The sequence below is a fragment of the Frieseomelitta varia genome, unplaced genomic scaffold, assembly GCF_011392965.1.
Source record: "Frieseomelitta varia isolate USP_RPSP 00005682 unplaced genomic scaffold, Fvar_1.2 scaffold_1002, whole genome shotgun sequence".
NCBI classification, from domain to species: Eukaryota; Metazoa; Arthropoda; class Insecta; order Hymenoptera; family Apidae; genus Frieseomelitta; species Frieseomelitta varia.
Genome location: NW_025108643.1, coordinates 40,745 through 59,672, shown reverse-complemented (window position 1 = coordinate 59,672; position 18,928 = coordinate 40,745). Strand labels below are relative to the sequence as shown.

At 27.1% G+C, this 18,928-nt stretch overlaps 4 protein-coding genes across 14 annotated transcripts; 1 reads left to right on the top strand and 3 right to left on the bottom strand.

Annotated features, from left to right (window-relative positions):
- Positions 1 to 268: 268 nt before the first annotated feature.
- On the bottom strand, positions 269 to 5,910 carry LOC122527693 (pre-mRNA-splicing regulator female-lethal(2)D-like). 5 transcript variants are annotated; one of them, XM_043652122.1, is made up of 6 exons: positions 5,752 to 5,910; positions 4,488 to 4,848; positions 2,284 to 2,408; positions 2,014 to 2,192; positions 1,760 to 1,914; positions 269 to 1,675 (listed from the first exon to the last, which is right to left on the bottom strand). In XM_043652122.1, the coding sequence occupies exons 2-6, from the start codon at positions 4,717 to 4,719 to the stop codon at positions 957 to 959; spliced, it is 1,410 nt and encodes a 469-aa protein (XP_043508057.1). In that variant the 5' UTR covers positions 4,720 to 4,848; positions 5,752 to 5,910; the 3' UTR covers positions 269 to 956. The 5 variants fall into 5 exon arrangements, with proteins under 5 accessions (XP_043508057.1, XP_043508146.1, XP_043508231.1 ...); XM_043652211.1 differs by lacking the exon at positions 5,752 to 5,910 and adding an exon at positions 5,373 to 5,541; XM_043652296.1 differs by lacking the exon at positions 5,752 to 5,910 and adding an exon at positions 5,196 to 5,321.
- A 767-nt stretch (positions 5,911 to 6,677) lies between these two features.
- LOC122527576 lies at positions 6,678 to 9,091 on the bottom strand. 2 transcript variants are annotated; one of them, XM_043651920.1, is made up of 5 exons: positions 8,669 to 9,091; positions 7,988 to 8,254; positions 7,560 to 7,905; positions 7,064 to 7,478; positions 6,678 to 6,999 (listed from the first exon to the last, which is right to left on the bottom strand). In XM_043651920.1, exons 1-5 carry the CDS (start codon positions 9,089 to 9,091, stop codon positions 6,798 to 6,800), a joined length of 1,653 nt encoding a protein of 550 aa, XP_043507855.1. In that variant the 3' UTR covers positions 6,678 to 6,797. The 2 variants fall into 2 exon arrangements, with proteins under 2 accessions (XP_043507855.1, XP_043507937.1); XM_043652002.1 differs by having other exon boundaries at positions 6,678 to 6,993.
- On the top strand, positions 8,911 to 11,053 carry LOC122527928 (transmembrane protein 177). Of its 5 annotated transcripts, none has more exons than XM_043652812.1 (4): positions 8,911 to 8,931; positions 9,816 to 9,898; positions 9,993 to 10,123; positions 10,189 to 11,053. In XM_043652812.1, the coding sequence occupies exons 3-4, from the start codon at positions 10,020 to 10,022 to the stop codon at positions 10,988 to 10,990; spliced, it is 906 nt and encodes a 301-aa protein (XP_043508747.1). In that variant the 5' UTR covers positions 8,911 to 8,931; positions 9,816 to 9,898; positions 9,993 to 10,019; the 3' UTR covers positions 10,991 to 11,053. The 5 variants fall into 5 exon arrangements, with proteins under 5 accessions (XP_043508747.1, XP_043508663.1, XP_043508500.1 ...); XM_043652565.1 differs by lacking the exon at positions 8,911 to 8,931 and adding an exon at positions 9,081 to 9,165; XM_043652728.1 differs by lacking the exons at positions 8,911 to 8,931; positions 9,816 to 9,898 and adding an exon at positions 9,031 to 9,165.
- Positions 11,054 to 11,221: 168 nt separating this feature from the next.
- Positions 11,222 to 18,798, bottom strand: LOC122527007 (golgin subfamily A member 4-like). 2 transcript variants are annotated; one of them, XM_043650802.1, is made up of 9 exons: positions 18,328 to 18,794; positions 18,079 to 18,166; positions 17,816 to 17,985; positions 17,385 to 17,726; positions 13,542 to 17,325; positions 13,096 to 13,412; positions 12,910 to 12,939; positions 12,455 to 12,757; positions 11,222 to 12,191 (listed from the first exon to the last, which is right to left on the bottom strand). In XM_043650802.1, exons 1-9 carry the CDS (start codon positions 18,412 to 18,414, stop codon positions 12,168 to 12,170), a joined length of 5,145 nt encoding a protein of 1,714 aa, XP_043506737.1. In that variant the 5' UTR covers positions 18,415 to 18,794; the 3' UTR covers positions 11,222 to 12,167. The 2 variants fall into 2 exon arrangements, with proteins under 2 accessions (XP_043506737.1, XP_043506823.1); XM_043650888.1 differs by lacking the exon at positions 12,910 to 12,939 and having other exon boundaries at positions 18,328 to 18,798.
- Positions 18,799 to 18,928: the final 130 nt, after the last annotated feature.

Below are 18,928 nucleotides of genomic sequence, written 5' to 3'. Positions count from 1 at the left end.
TATGATAGATATTGAAATCCAAATTGAATATTATATACAAAAATTATAAATTATAAATGAATTCAAAAAGAGAATTATATAAGAAAAATCGTAAAAAATATGCGCTTTTATACAAGATAGTATAAAGTAGCAATGTAAATATTTTGTACATTTGTTCTTGAAAACAATTTTTAGAATGTAACTGTTTTATGATCTATAAGATCAATGGCATGTTTTAGTGAAATTAATATTATTTTGTATTTCATATAATTTACAGGTATTCAATAAATCTAACAAATAGACCTCAATTTTATTATACACAATTAAAAGCACATTTTATGCATCGATAACGAATGTTGACACACACGTCTCACAATGAAAAAAACAATACACACACAAATTATTGCGCACACAACCGTGTATAAATCTACGTATGTGCGTCGTCGTGTATCAGATATTAACATTTGTGTATTTACATAATAGAAAAGGCAGAGCCTTGATTATTACTTTATTGTTATTTATATTTTTTGTGATCGTTTTAAGAAATCTAACAAGATAAACTACTATCAATGTTGTAATGAATTTACAAAAAGCTATTTAAAAATATTGAAGCATTTGTTCGAAATAACAAAGAATTATTAGAAAATTTAGTGCAATTTCATTGCAAAAAAAGAAAAGAAATGGTTTTATCTATCTACCCCTTTATTCCAACGCCACGTTATTTTGTGAACATATAATCATATGTAATCAAATGCTATTTTTTGGCATTAACGTGACTTCAAAAAATTCAAATTTACACAGATACATTATCAAAAATTATACAAAATCAACAAAAATAATATTTATCATAAGGTATTTCCATGTTATAATTTCTAAATATGAAATATTAGATTCAACTTATATTGTGTATTAAGTCACGCTAAGCCTTGTTTATATGTAACAAGTGTTATATATATAAAATCATTCTAGAAAACTGTTTATTCTGGATCGCTTTGAAGAGTCTCGCCATTAGTTAGAACTAACGCATCGTCATCAGCTTCATTATAATCGAGAGAAAGCATACTCTCTCTTCTTTTTTTCTTGTATGTCCTTTCATCGTCACTACCTGGTGCACTTTTGTCCCTTTTGGTCCTATCCCTACCCCTAGTTATTCTAGTTAGCACCTCTTCCCCATTAGTTTTATTGTTATTTCTATTATGACTTTTGCTTCGCAATATCCTCTTATTATTTCGACTTTCTTCATGTTCTTCTTCCCTATCACTTAATTCCTCATTTTCTACTTTAATGATCAAAGCAGCCGAATCACTTGAGCTTTCGTCGTTATGATCTGCTTGACTGGGTTTTCGTTCAACCCGTTCTGTTCTTTCAGTATTAGAAAACTCACACTGCGGCGATCGTTGTGATGATAACGGTGGAGTCCTAGCACCTTTGCACACATCACTATCTTCCATTGATTTTAAAGTCTTTATTTCCGAAATTGAATTTTCCTCGGAATCCTCCTTCTTTATTGGTGGTGTGTGAGGTGACAAACCATTTGTTAAATTATTTTCACTTGAATTTGCTTTTAACCCTGCATTTTCTTGTTGCAATAATGTAACTGATTCGCGAGCTTTACGCAATTCTTGTTGTAGGAAATAAATTGTGCTTTGCATTCCTTCAACGTCCTCGTCCAAATCTTGCAAGAATTCATCCAACTCTGTAATAGATATTACTAAATGTTAGTAGCTGCTTTAATCTACATATTAATGCTAGAATAATAAATAAATAACAAAAGCAATACCTGATTGTGATTTTTTCATTTCTTCACTGAAGTTTCTTTGAAGAGCAAGATCTCCTTCTAACTTAGCAATTCGTCCACTAGCAATCATACGACCTAATTCTTCATTTTCTTGATATAACAATCTGCATTTTGCCATTAGTCTTTTACCTGTATTACTACAAATAAAAAAAAATATAGAAGATAAAGATATTAGAAATTTAAATTTAGTATTTATTTTTATTAAAAAAAAAAAAAAAAAGTGAATTATTATTTACCTATCTGGTGTAAATTTCCAGGCACTAAGTTCATTTTGAGTGTCCTCTAATTTAGCTTTAGTTGTAACAAGTTCTTGCCTTAATTTTTGAATTAAAATATTAACAGCTGGATCTAATAAAGCAGATCTTAATGCCACAGCGGACGGAGCATGAGCAGCTTTCATTTCAGCAATCTGACTCTAAAAAAGAAGAGGAAAGAAGAGAAATTATATATTATGAAATTTTTTAATTAGTACTATATCTTTACTAAAAAGTGTAAAATCTACATACAATATATTCTTGTAACTCTTGTTCTTTTGAGGCAAGTCTTCTGACTAAAATCTTCTCTCTATGAGATGCTTCTGCATGTTGCTGTCTGTACTTGCTTTCAGAGTCCCTCAATGAAGATAGTTCACCTACAAAAAAATTTGTATCATTTCTCCTTTCAGTTCCTTCATTGTTTAAAGCTATCTATGTGTATCATCAATTTCTTTTAATTTCTTCATATAATTATTGTAAAATTAAATAGAACATATGACAATAAAGTATAATATGATAATAAATATACAATTATGATATAAATATACAATTTGTATTCTTTTTTAAAAAATTATAATTTTTAAAATTCTATTTCAAAAAAATGTATTAATTAATAATTAAAATTGAAGATATAACATTAAAAAATACTGAATTTCCATATTTTTTATAACTTTACTTATGTGTTTACATTATATAATATTTATTCACATATTTTAAATAAAATTATATTTTTATAATTAAATTATAATTATATTTTTATAATTAAATTTAGGCTATAATAATATTTTTTTAATTATTTTTTCTATTTTTAGTAATATTGCTTAAATGATATTAAATCATATAAATTTATGACACACATAGAGAGCTTAAAACCTTAAAATACATATGTATATAGTATAATGGTACAGAGTATTCTGTACAATCTTTTTTGATATTTTATAACTGTATACTTTTGGTGAAAGAAAGCATAGTGATAAAAATCTACTACATACTGTTTTGCCCTAAGTGCGCATAAACAAAATATGTTTTCATATGTATGTGACATTGATTGCCTAACAACTGACATTTTTAATTAGCGCATACTTTGAGTTTGGAGTCGTTGCATCGTGCCATTTGTGAGATTCTCTGTGCTTCCACCGAGACCAAGAGTGGACGTTATTTTTCTTCCATGAAAATAGATAGACTACTTGTTGCAGACACAGATGTTGTCACAAGATGACTTCCCGGCCTTATTTGATCAGGTTTGTATTTTTTGAGATTGGTACTTGGACATCAGGAAGTTATGGTGCAGGTACAAATGCATGCATGAATTGCGTTCATAATGGGAATAAACAGGAATGGATGTCTAGGAAGATAATTAAAATTGTTCAAATTTATCAGACATGTCTATATATAAGATGATATTAAATATATATTGGGATAAGAATTGTTAGGATTGGAAAAAGCAGCTGGAATTTCAGATCATAACTGCATCAATTAAAGGTTTCGTACTTCACCAAGACTTAGATTCACGCACCCCTGGCAAAGAGTTTTGTGAGCCAAAGGATGACATAGGGCCTTTGTTTTTACTCCTCTGAGTGGTATATTCAGAGCCAGCAAGGATGTTGTATTTCATTCAATCCTCGCAAAGTGGAAACTCGATATCCAATGTACACACAAACACACACGCACTTTCTCAGCTTCTGGCAGTGTGTTTTACTACACTGTAGATTTATACGTGGCACACTGCACGGTCACTTAAGAGCTCATATCAAAAGTAAGTTGTGCGTGTTTATTACAGTGAAAGAAATGATTCATAATGATTCACATAAAAAAAACCTTCAAATCTCTTCTTGTCACACAATATCACTTTTTTCCAATATACACTTTGCTTTTAGCAGTGAGTGATTTTTAATATATAGTAGCGCAATTTAACACCAGAGAGTGAAATTATGCATGTTTGCATAATATTATATTAAAGATTTATCTTTTTGTAAATCCAGTGTACATGACCGCCACATCACTTCTGCTCACCAAAAAAATTCCAAACACTGTACATATTGGCATCAATTTAATTACCCGCACTACACATCACAAATGTAGTTTTCAAAATATTACAATATTACTATATCACTAGCCTTATCTAAAATATATTTCCAAATTGATCTAATCAATGTTCTATATGGATACATAAATTTTCTACAATTGTAATTTGCTTATCGATGTCGTAAAAGATATTCTTAAAAATTTCATCTATATTATTATGATACTTATTTACTCAAAGTTTTTTCAATTTTAGGATTTACAACTTATCATTATTATTATCCAAAACACAGTACTAATAATATGTTTGATCCCTAATCTTAGCGTCCCTATAAGAGTCTTGTCTCATACAAGAGACTGTTGTGTTCTGGCATTCATAAATTCGCTTAAGAAATGTGGTGAGTGAGTTGGTCTCACTCAAGTGATCTCAGTACCTTCCTGAGCTGCCGCCTGGGCCTCTAGACACTCCACATACATGTCCTGTTCATGCCACTTGGCTGCTAGCTCGTCCTTTGTCATGCTGTCCAGTTGTTGCTGTGTTAGCTTCACACGCCTTGGCTGTCTAGGAGAATGAGGACTGCTTGGTTTCCCTCCTGTACTAGCGTTCTGAGGACTTCTTGGTGAGGATGGGCCAGCAGATTTAACATCGCTGCACTCCTCTGCCATTTTATTCCAGGTGTTATAAAAACCACACCCAGGTCCTTAAATAAATTTTGAAGTCTGCGTCTTCTTGTTTAACTTTTTAACTGCAACAAGTGCCTTGATGATATGCTGTCAGTGCTAGCATACATTTGTCTGAAAAGAATAAAAATATTTTTTCAGTGTAGTGCACATTATACTAATATAAATTAAATTTTCATAATTTCATAATTTAATTTGCAATTTCTTATAGATTTATCCTGACAGATCATTTCATATGTTAATAATAATATATTAATGTAAGCTGAATATTTCATTATTCATAATATAATATTAATAAATAATATATATAGTAGATTTTTCGATTACTTTCTCAGTATTTTATAATATTCCAGAACATATTCTTATAATTAAGGTATATGTAATTACAACTCTCCAAATTATAATACGAATTTGTTTTGAAACAATATATTAATATTAATATCGTGAAGATTTGTACGCACGAGTACGAAGTTGCTATGTATTGTTGTAGCTACATTGTAAACTTGTACAACTTGTACAACGGTACACTATACGCGTTATTTACTACTTCATTTTCATAGATAGATATTATATACATTTTCTGTACTAGAATAAAATTTTTTTAGGGCGCAGGTTCAGACCCGGCTTTTAGAACATACCGCGTGATTGAAGAAGATCACGTGGCACGTTTAAGGTTTTATTGCGACATGCAAGGTAGGGAATGTAGGATCCAGTTATCTATAGTCGAAGGGAACATTGACGCCATTATGTCGACATGTCTGCCATGAACGAGAATTTTGCGATATAAGATCAAAAATTATTTATTTGTCTTCTTTCGAGCATCATCGAAATTACTTACATGTATGAATTATAAAGTAGATTTAAAAATATGTCTGTAAAATAGTGCACTTATTGTCATACAGCCGTCCAGATGTTTAATTCAACTTCAATAAATCAACACTTTCCAAACATAGATCGTCACAAATTTATTACTATGTAATATCATCTAAGAATATAATTTCTGCTGTCTTCACATACCTGATATAGTGACACGCCTATCGTTCCATTGAAAAATGTTTGTGTCCAGTATTCGATATAACATGAAACGATGAAACACGACACCATGTATGTGTATACCCACAAACATGTATGTACATACATACGTATGTATATATATATATATATATATATATATGTTTTTGTGTGTGCGCGCGCGTGTGTGTGTATGTGTATATATATATATATATGTGTGTGTATATATATATATATATATATGTATACAAATGTAATTTCGTAGCCTGTTATAAGTGGAAGCTTTTGTTAGCAGGTTTCTCAATTAATCAATTGGCAAAAAGAATAAACGTTATGTACGAATATTGCCTCGGTGTCCTGCGCATTCCAAATGCGACATTAATATACGCACATAATATAAGTATCGTATAAATTGTCGAAAATCATATCACTACAGGCTAACACAGCGATGTAACTAATCACGAACAATGATTACTGCCGACATTACATTCAGAGTGACTAAAGAAACGAATATCAGCGCATGCTCCAATCACAATTGTCCAACTACAGTGCTGTCATAGAAATGTACCAAACGTTTTTTGTATAAACACAACGTTGAAAATGCCGAAATAAAAAGAAAACAATATTTCAAAAAATCACCACCGGTCATAGATCCCACAATTTCTTTATACGTTTCTTGCAACTATTTACTGTTGATCTTTATGGTTTATTAACTTAAGTCGAGTATTACGATATGTAAAGTATCTAGTACATATATTTCAAATATCGAATCATAAACTTCTGCACTGACAATGAGTACATTATTGTGAAGTTCTAACTGATCTAAAACATTTCAAGATGGCATGGAGAGCCCGCCATTTTCAAAACATATAATGATAGAAATACTTCACATAAATGTATGGTTTCTTCCAAATTAATGTACTTACTACTACTTGTTTGAAACAACATATATTCTTTTAAGTATTACAAAATAATTAAATACTCCAGTAATAAAATATCTGAGTAAATCTTCGTTTAAAATGATAATAATAAATGATGATAAAAATAACAGTTTATTCCTTTGAAAGGCTAACTCTTGAATTTTTCTTTATTCCTGGGCTTGTCTTCATAGATTTTGTTGGTTTTGCTGTTTTCGAAATTTTTGTAGGTGGTTTAATCATTGAGATACGACTACTTGTAGTTTTAAGTGTGTCCAAGTTTGACAAAGCTTGTTCAGGAGATGCAAGCTTCTTTGTTCTCAATGAATCTCTACAATTGTAAAATGAATTTAATTTAAATATTTACATATATAACATTAATAAGTAAGATTCAGTTATACCTGCTCGATAAATCAGAATTAATTGTGAGATTTGCTTTACTCGCGCTGCATTTTCTACTTGATGAAAATTTTTGTCCTACATCCGAAGATTTTAGCAACGAGGTATTAGAAGTAGCAGATGAAGGAATGTAAAAGCTACTGCGACGAAGTGTGGGTTTTACATTCTCTTGCTCAGATTTTACGTTTTTCCGTGTCATAGATTTAGAAAGCATTGGTTCAATATTACGTCGCACTCTCGGTATTATTGCTGGATTTGTTTTTGCTTGCGTTTGTTGTTCACGCATCAAACAACTTAATTTTGATGACGATTTGACAGTTGTAATTGTATTTGATCGAATTGGCTTATGGCAAGGACTGACAATGACAGCAGGAGGCATATTTGCCGGTGCTGATCTTACGGATGCGCTATCATTATCTATTACGATGATAAACAAATTTATTAATAATTTCTAATGGAATATTATTCTTTCAAATAATATCTATATAAGATAATCACCTTGAATAGGTGAAATGTCATTCAAAAGTTTTGGTTTCTTGACCAACAACACCTCAAGAGCCTTTTCTAAATTTTGATGTGCCCCTACGATATATTCAGTTATATTTCGGGGATTATCAGTTACACTCTGTAAGGAAATTTTTCCTAAAGAATTGGATAATTCAGAAAATACAGTAGGAGAACTTGCAAGCTTTGGAGGTGATGGTCGTGGTACTCCACCCAAACTTCCGGTTTCGATATCCCACGTTTTTTGACGTTCTAAAGTAGGTTTAGATTGTATTGGAGATGCAACATGACTTATAAATGGATTGGAATTTATACTTTTACTTCTTTTCTCAGGAGCGCACTAACAATGCGTAAACAAATTAATTAAAAAAATATGAAAAATAAAAATACAAGTATAAAAAAATATTAATATTATAAAATACCTGTAAAGTCATATCATCTGTACGAAGACACATTTCCGGTTCTGTATGACTTCGTGTAACTCTAATTTCTTTTGTAACTTTACGTTCATAAAAAACATTATTTGCTTGTGAAGCGTTTAAAATGTCTGTATTACGATTGACATTCGGATCGTATGCAATTATGTCGAATAATTTATGTGATACATCGCGTAATAGTCGAACAACGTCTTTTGATAAACGGGGTAAGAGGGTACTACCAGTTTCTTCGACTTTTTGTGAAATATTATCCTGCAAATAAATGCAATGTTAAATGGAATCTTTCATTATTAAAGTCTCATTGATTTTCATTGAAAATATACAATTAGCTAGACAGAAAAATTTTCCTTATTATATTAAATTTTAATTATTAACTCTTTTATTATCCGAATTGACGCTAGAACTATTTTTGATATATCTCAGAAATATTAAATTCTATAATGTATATTTGCTTTTATCTGCAAGTAATACATTATTTTATTATTTGAAGCTATTTATATACATAAGCATTAATTACTTATAATTTCAATTCTTATGCGCATTCTAATGTGTTTAATGTTCTAAACATTAATACAAAAGTTTACTCATTTTTGCATAAATATCTTTTTTATAATAAACCAGTATTGATAGAAATTGTTACGAAAGAAATTGTTAATTTTTACGTACAGTACTTCCAACAGGTCCGGTCCCACTAATACTCCAAAAAGATGCGTCTTTAATATGATCAGGATTAGGACATTTGCATGCAATTCCTCCTAATTCTAATACTGCTCTCATGTTAGAAATATTACATTCGATCGCAACTCTAAGAACTCCTTGCTCAGATGTTTCGATCTTATTATCATTCTTTCCCGAGACAAGTGGATCATTGTACTTTTCAAATGAGAGCAGTTTAAATCCAATCGCTTGTAAAAAGCTGGCTAACGTTGGTACGTCCGGCTTCGTTGAATGTGGAGTATCGCGCATTTCATCATTGTCCCAGTCAATTTGCGCATGTATGCCGGTTATCCATTTGAGGACCCACTGATAAAACTTTCGCTGTGCACTGGAAGCATTTTGATTACTAGAAACAGACGTGCCGATATCCATCCCGAAGAACTTGTAAACTGAGTGGCATGTAGAGATAAACGTTCTCGAATTTGTGTTCAAATTTTTTTTTACTGGTAACCGAAATTATTAGTAATGAACTTACACGTATACCGGTTTATTTATATAATAACAGTTCTTATTATTGGATTATAAACGTTCAAAATGTTACGGATAAATGAAAATATTTGTGTATAAATTTAATCTTAGTGCAAAGATTTTTTTTGCTATTTTTCTTTCTCAAATTATATACGTATATTTACATGATATATATTTCTTATAAACAGAATGTGAAATTACAGTAAAGTTTAATCATTTAATAGTACATAAAGAATATTATGTTGACGTTGAATAAATATTTATTTAATGCATATAATGTTTTTGTTCAATGATGTGATTAGAATAATCGTATAATATATGGAATGTGTATTTTACATTTGCTAAAGAAAAGGTTTATCATATTCTTACATAATTATTTTGTATATTTTGTTCTTACAAAATATGGATATTATTTAATAATTAATTCAAATTGTATTTGAATTCTTTTATTTAACATATTATATTGAATTCTTTTATTTAACATACATAAAAGTTGTATTGTAGATTTTATACATTATTCTAATTCACGTTTTAGCAATTATTTATTATATTGTATTAAATATTTTTAGGTTATACTTAAGTACAAATAAAATAAGTAGAAAATTACGTTTAATTCTCTAATCTATAGGTAAATAACAATTGGTATGAATAATAATTTATGGATCCTATAAAACCAATATATATGCAATGAAGAGTTAATTTTTTTAAATTGTGAGTAATAAATTAATGTTTTTTCGCTGATTTTATAAATTTATTTGATTTGTTATATTGTAAATTATTATTTATTTCACTTTTTTTATTTTAGAATTTATAAAAACGCAATTATTTTATAATGGGGATCTTAAGACCTGCATTAGTGATTATTGGTGCAAGTACACAACTATTGCCACATACTTATTTCCTAGAACGATATAGAAAATTTAGAGCTAGATATGAGTAAGTATAAAGAAATATGAGCAAATATTAATTATTTTATAATGCGATTTTATCAAATTTTGTAGCTTTGAAGATAATGAAATACCAGTTCGAGAAGATATTCAACGAAGATTTGAAGAAGTAGTAGATGATTTAAATCTATCCTGTTCATTAAAGATAGAAAAAGAACGTATTAAACTTTTTAATGTTCATGATATAGAAGTATTTCATGCTGGATCATTATATACAAAATCTGGTGGGGTAGTTGGTATCCCAGCAAATTTTGAATATGAAAATATTAACAGCATAACTGATGGAACCATATCCATTCAGTATCCAGCACTTAACTGGGATTTAGAGGCGATTAAGGAATTCCATACCTCTTTAGTACTTTCAGAAAATGCCCAAAAATTTGCTATGGCTCGAGAAATTTTAAAAGTTGCAACATTTGACCCAATATATAAATTTTGCAATGTATTTGGAGATATGATAATAGCAATTGTAGGTTATGACCTGCTTTATTCAAAATTAAATGGCACTAAACAACAAAAAGTCATACAAGCTTTCTGTATAAGTATTACTGCAATTGTAACTTTCTTTTTAACCGCACTAACTCATTCTGCATTGGATACATATAGAGAAAAAGAAGTCAATGAAATAATGTCTAAACTTGATAGTAAATATATTCAAGGTGGTGTAGAATATTATGAAAAATTATCACAAAAGAACAAAGCCTTAAGAGTATTATTGGGAACAAAGGGTACATATTTATATACACCTACTGGAAATCAAGTTGGCTTGTTTGGAATTTCAACAAAACTTCCAAATTCTGATCAAATAAATTACTTTCAAACAAGATTGCAGAATATTTCATCACAACTAGTGTAGTATTTATTTTTCAAATATCCTGTATAGAAAATAATGATAATAAAACTGATAGTGCTTTCTAAATTGATTTTATTTATTAATACATATTAATTATACAATTTATGTACAATAAAAATATTATTTTTAAAGATACTTATCTATATAAAATGAAGTTTCAAGTTAAATTATTTACAAAAAATATAATTTTTCATTTTATGTAAAAAGATTACAAGAAAGCAAATATATCTTCGATAATTTTATAACGATAAGTTTTTATTCTATTAATAAATTTAAAAACGGTTATAAAAGTTGATAAATTGTAGCTTGCTTGTAGATAAATAGTTCGTAAAAATGGTTAGACACTCAATGAAAACTTGTCGATATTTTAAACGGCTATAATTTCGTGAAAAATAATAGTATAACAATCCATCGGCTCATTTTAAAACGTATTTTGACTTTAGAGTTCAACTATTTTAAAACTGTATTATGTAGTGAATAGTAAAATGGGGATAATTTCCTTTAAAAAATAATAAAAATTTAAACATTTGTAAAAACTCGGAAATTTTTTAATGAAACTTTTATAATTATATCTATCAAATCTTGAAAATTGATTTTTCTTCTTTACAACCATTTCTTAAAATTTGCCGTATGATTGTCTTTTTTGCTATTTTATAGAATTTTGAATATTAGAATTATGCAATGAAAATTCAATGAAATATTAGAATTTTCTAAATTTTTATCATTTAATCTCAACATTTAAAATTTAATAAAATAGTGAAAAAAGTCGTACAGCAAGTTTGAAGGAATCGTAAAAGGAAAGTTTCAATCTTCAAGATTTTGATGGATTCAGTTATAAAAAAAATTACAGGAGAAATATCACACTTTAAAATGGGCCCAAAATTATGATTTTTTTTTCACAAAATTATAACAACTTAAAATATAGACAGATTTTCATCGAGTATCCAAATACTTTTGCGGACCGGTGTATATATATATTAAGAAACAAGATAACAATCTAACATTGCTTCTATCTGAAAACTGTGTAAATCTTTTACAGTATATATTCTCTACATATTATGTATCATATATTGGCAGAATAATAGTCATCTTTAAAATATATATTATAAATAAATACAAGATACTTACAATCTAATATACAAAAGTACTTACATAATTTTTAAATATACAGAATTTTGCACTATGTGAGACCTAGAGAACCAAGCTGAAATATAAAAAAAATCAAGATTGTTTTATACTGTTTTATATTAAAGTACATTTATATATAATATATTATAGTAAAGGTTATAAGTATGTAATATACATTAAAATAAATGAAATATGCTTCAAAGAAATTAAAAAAGTTAATCAAAAAGGTAATTTCATTTATGATATTTGTTTTTGTTAAATTCGCTGCTATTTTATAAAAATTTTTGATTTTTGTTGTATCAAACATTTTTTATTTAAAAAATTTGAAAAATATTTTACCAGTGTCATTTTATCTTCTTCTTTTTTAAGTACTTTTGCTGTTTGTTCTTGATCAAACTTGACAACTGCAGCAATCACTCTAGCAAGCACCATTGTTTCTCTTCCCATCATATATTCAAATAAAATATTTCTGAGATATTCAATCTCTGTTGAATCCTCTAATGTATCATGTCTTAACTTCATTAATTTTCTAAGTTCAGCTAATTCTCGTCTCTGTGCTGTTAGTGTTTGTTGGAGAGTGTGGAAAGAACCAGTATTTGATTGTACAGCTGCCATTGCAACTCGTGAAGTGCTCTCTAATTCCTAAATAAATTAAAAAAATGAATAGAAATTAATTTTAGTTTTTTATTTTATTTAGTTTTTATTGATTATTTTCATGCAATTATACATTAAAAAATAATATGGCAAAAGTATGATTAATAAAATTAAGTTGTTTAAATTTGAAAAATCTTTACCTCATGAATTATATCAGTTTGTATATCAGGCTGAAAAAAACATAAATATAAATAAAATTATAAAAAATAAAATTACATGAAACTAAAATAAATACAAAAAAAAGAATATTTAAAAATAAATAAAATATAAAATAAGACATAATTATAAGGTGTGATAAATTTTAAACTTCATTTTAAATAACCAACCCTTCTTTCATTTCGCCATTCCCGTGTTAATTCATTAATTTCTTCCTCGTGTTTTGCTTCCAATGTGTCAGTTTTTTGTTGTACTATTGATTTCCATTTCTTTTCTATTTCTCTAATTTCATCTGTATGTTCCTTCTTTATTATTGTAATTTTTTCCATTAACTGGTTTATATCTTTTGTTTTTTGTGATATTAAATTTTTATTTTCTAAAATTAGATTTTCTATTTGTTCTGATTTAGCTGTCAATTCTATTTGAAAATCTTTTAATTGTTCTTTATATTGTTGAATAAGATTTGATTCATAATTTTGTTGACGATCTAAATAGTAAAAACAATAGTTTTATATTTAGTATATTTAGTATTATTATTGAATATTTATGCATTTATAAAAGACTTAAAGGTAGAAAATTGAATAAAGTATATTAAAAATATATTAAACTATATTACCAAATCGTTTCTCCAATGCAGCATGTAATTCTTCTTCCTTATCATGTAACTGAGCTTGAAATTCCTTAACTAGTTGTTTTAATCTCATACTTTGTTCTTCCTCATTTGTTTTCAATTCTTGTTTCAAAGTATCCACTTGATTTTTTAATTCATTACTAATGAAATGCATTTCCAATTCTTTTGCTTGGAATGTTATTAATGCTTCATCTAGTTGTGCTTCTAATTTTTTATTTTTTTCCTCTAGTTTATCATTATTTTTGGTAGAAAAATCATCTACAGTTTTATTATTATTTATATTTTTCATTTCTTCATTTAGCGTAATATTCGATTCTCTAAGAACTTTTATTTCATTTTGTAGTTTAATAATCGTTTCTTTTAAATCTTCAATATTAGTTGTTGATGGGTCAGTTTCTATTGCTACTTCCTCCTCTATTGATGAAGATTTCAATCTTTCAATTTCTTCCAATAGTTCCATATTTTTAGTATCTAGTAATTTTAACTCTGCCACTTTTTCATCTAATATAAGTTTTAATTCATCTATTTCCATCATTAATTGTTGTTTTGATACATCATCATTCTTTATTTGAGACAATAGTTCCACATTTGTATTTTTTAATGCATCAATTTCATTTTTGTATTCAGTATTTTTGGATTCTATTTGATCTAAATTAAAAACTGCAGATTTTAAATTATTTACGTAAGATTGAAGTTTTGTATTTATATTTTCTAATTCTGCAATTCTATTTTTTAAAGATAAGTTTTCAGTAACTAGTTTACTGTTTTCTGATTGTATTTCTTCTAAATCAATTTTTATTTTATTTAAACTATTTATTTCCAATCTTAAGTTATTCATTTCTTCTTCAACATTTTTTAATCTTGCCACTTCTTTGTCCAAAAATACTAATTTCGTTTGAAGTTCTTTATTTATTTCTTCCATTTTCGTATTATTTTCTAATGTTAAATTTAATTTATCTATTTCATTACGTAAATTTGTATTTTCTTTTGCAAGATATTCTTTAGTTTCTTCTGCTTTTTTTTTATATGAAGTTAATTCTTCAAGTTGGAAATTTAGTTCCTGACTGTTAGATTGTAATTTTGTATTTAATAATGTAATATGACTATTTAAATTATCTATATCTTGATTTTGTTCACTTAACTGATTTTTGCATGATTCAATTTCTTTTTCTAATTGTGCATTTTCAGTTAATAATTGTTGATTATATTTGTCATAATCTATAACTTTTTGCTTTAAATTTTTATTAGATTCATTTAATTCTTGATTATGCTTCAAAAATTCGTTTTGTTTATCTTTTAAATTTTTATTTTCTAAATTTACTTCATTTTGAATTAATTTTAACCTTTCTAACTCAGCATTGATTGCTGTATTATTATTTTTTAATATTACTATTTGGCAGTTTTCAGATTTCAACATATTCATTTCATTTTCTGATGTTTTTAACTGCTCCAATAATTCTATATTTGAAGCTTTTATTTCACTAATTTCATCATTTAACTTTTGGATAGTGGCATCTTGTTTTTGTTTAATATTTTTTAACTTCGTTAATTGCTGAATTTTTGTTTGTATCTTTTGTTGTAGAGTTTCATTTGATTTTGTTAATTCAATGATTTCATTTTCACGTTTTTCAATTAACTTTGTATGTTTTTCATCTTCAAGTTTTAAATTAACTAAAAAACTTTCTTTATTTTCTAATTCTTCATTTAAAGTACTCATTTTCTTATCCTTATCGAATAAATTTTCATTTAAAATTTTAATTTCCAATTGTAGAATGTTTATTTTTTCTTTTAATTTATCAGAATTAAGGTTTTCAGATTTCAATAATGCAGCAGTTTTTGTTGCTTGTACATATTTCTGTTCTAATTCTTGTAATTGTTTTGTATTATTATTTGCCTCTTCAAGTTGTACTTTCAAATCACATATTTCATCTGAAAGCAATTGATTTATAGCATTGACATTATTAAGTTTTTCTTGTAAGGATTTAGATTCTATCATTAATAATTTCACTTGTTCCGGTAAATTTTGTAAGTCGTACAATTTGAAATTGAGATTATCTATCTCGGCTATAAGTTTACGATTTTTTGTATTAACTTCACATTGTTGTTCCAATTTTATAGACATTTCATTTAATTGTTTATTATAATTTTCCAAGTTTATTTCTAAATTAGATTTAAGATACATAGTATCTTTTAATTCAGTTTGTAATTGATTATATTTTTGTTTAAATTCTTCAAATTCTTTCAGTTCAGTTTGAAAATTTTTTATTTGCAAATTTACATTATTTTGAATAATATCATTTGTTTTCAGAAAAGTATCAAATCCATTCTTTAAGACAGAAATTTCATTATTAATCTCTGTGATGTATTTTACTGCATTGTTTTTAATATAAATGTTATCTTCTTTTAATTTTTTTGCAGAAATTTTATAATTTAAAATATTTTTAATTAAATTATTTTTCTCTTCGTAGAGCAAATTAATATTAGAACTATCTGTTTGAAGTCTATTTTTAAGATCAGAAATAATAGATTTACAGGTTTCAAGTTCTGTGCACACTCCTAGTAATTCCTTGTTTTTAATTTTTAACTCATTGTTCAACTTAATTATTTCTGTATCGTCTTGTATTTTTTCTTTAAAAGTTTTTATTTCCGTTTCCTGAATTAATAATTTTTCTTTCGTTTTTTCAAGAATTGTTTTATATTCATGAACTTTAGCATTGTAACTTTCACATACCTTATCTCTATCAATTAGAGCATTCCTCATATTTTCTAGTTCCTTATCAAGACTTTGTATAGTAGCCTGCAATTTTTCAATTGTTGTTTCTCCTTCTTTTTTTCTTTCTTCGGCAATAATTTTTTGTGCCTCTTGTTCATTTTGAAGCTCTGCATATTTTAATTTGTAATTTGAAAATTCCATATACAGTTTTTCTTTATCTGTTTGACATTCTTTAGTAAGCTTTTGTAATTCTTCTAATTTATTTTTTGTTTCTTGAAGTTCAATTTCCTTTTCATCTAATTTACATTTTAAATTTTGATATATTTCAGTATCATGCACTTTTGTATTTTTTTCTATATTCTCCTTATTACAATCTTCTTCATGATACTTTAAGCCTATCTTTTCATCCAAATCAATTAATAACTGCTGCATTTCTGATTTTCCATTTGAGGTATCTTGTACAATTTCCTTTTTTTCCAAATCTGCATTTTGAGTATTAGATGATAATTTTAGTTTCTCTAATTCAACTTTATATTTACTAACAATTTCACTTAAATTCTCTTTGGATTCTGTCATATACTTCAAATCCAATTGTAGCTTTTTGATTTGCTCTTCTTTATCCTCTAATTCTCTATGTATTGAAAGTTTATTTTCAGCTAAAGATATTACAGATTCTTCTTCACGTTTTTTTAAAATAATCATTTGATCTGTTAAATTTTTAATTTCAGTAGATACAGAATTTAATTCTTTTTCTTTCTCTGTATAAGAATTTCTTAATGTTTCATATTGAGATTCTAATGTATTTTTTTCTGTTAATATTTCAGTAAACTTTTCTTTATTTCGTTTTAATGACTCTTTGTACTTCAAAACAACATTTTCTAATTTTTTTAATTTGTCTTTCAGTTGTGCATTTTCAACTACCAAAGCATTCTCTTCAGAACTAATTGATGATCCAGTACTTAGATCAATGAGATTATCTTTTAAATTCCCTTTATCATTAGTAGTATCTGATAAAGTCATTTCTAAGTTTGGTCCAGTTATTTGTAAAAGTTTAATCTGTAATGTATGTAACATTGAAATATGATAAACAATAATAGTAAACTTTTTAATATTACCTTTGTATTCAATGTACTTATTATATGATCTTTCTCTTCAATATCATTTCTCAATGCTTCTTCTAAATGAGCTTTGGCCTGTTGTTCTAACTGACACTGTTCTTTCAAATCAGCTATTCGTCTTAATACTTTATCTTGGGTTTCCACTAAAACTGATTCTAACTTGCCTTTTACTCTTTCCAATTCTTTATAATGTGTTGCTAAATCTGTATATCTCCCACGATATTTATGATATTTTGCTTGCATTTTCCTATATGCTGAATATATTTGATCTTTTGAGACCTTGTCCAATTGTGGATTTATATTTTCGTCTATTTCACTAGCAGACTGATCTATATCAGACTAGAAGCAAAAATAGACGATTAATTACATTTAAATATTAATCATTTTTCAAACTTCATATTTTTATAATCATAAATGTCCTATGATACCTGCAAATGATATAAATTAGCAGGACTTTCGTAAATCGGAAAAAGAGATGAAGTGTCACTAGTAATACTACTGACTGATGATCTTCTCGAAATGCCTATGGAATTCGATGTAGGTGACATTAAATCTACATTTTGAAAACCATGTTTAGCAGGACTGTTTTTGGGAGTTTCTGTAAATAGTTATTTTTATATTTAAAATTTTTTTAATTTAAAAAAATAAATAAATAAAAAAAAAAAAATACAAGAAAAGAAGAATGGCTTACCATCCCCTTCTTCTGTTAAACTAAAATTCTCATTAGATACAGGTAATTCTTGTACTGAATTGTTGGATAAAGCAGGAGATACAACTGCCTAAATTAAATCAAGTTATTAAATATAGATATGAAAAATATATTCTTACAAAAATAACAATTTCCTTTCAATAAGTTTCGCAATAATTTCATTTTACTAATATATATTACATATTACAAGAATACATTATTTGTGATTTAATTCTAAATGAAATGTCAAACCTGTGCTAGTTGTTGCATGCTTGCTTGTAACCTGGCAGGTGATTGTTTCATTTCTTCTGCAAGTTTATCTTTAAACTTTTTAAACATTTTGACAAAGTTTGTATGATATCCTCCAGATTTTATTAAATTACATGAATTTCCATAGACTTTTATTTACGTCAAATCAGGTTGGAATTGAAAGCAAAAGCTGTAAAAATTGAAATGCAACCACAAACATTATCCTGTATTGTTCGAGTAAGTACTTTCAGGGAATAAACGAATCATTGATTATCAAATGTAATATTTAATTCTTTGAGATAATGTGTCTTTACTGCGATGTTAAAAGTTTCACGTGAAAATCATGTATACGTAGCACAGTTATTGCCATTGATGTTGATAATAGTAGATTGAACTGACATGAGATTATTTTTGAATGAACATATTTGAATTGGTTCATTGTGTGACTTTTTTTTGTACTATACACAATTTTATTTTTTTGAATTCATTGACTTCTTTTAGAGTAAATAAATAAATGAATAAATATAGTTGAAGATGGAAATTATTGCAACTAGAATTGGAATTAACATATATTATAGGATGATCGTACAATTTTTATTTGTGA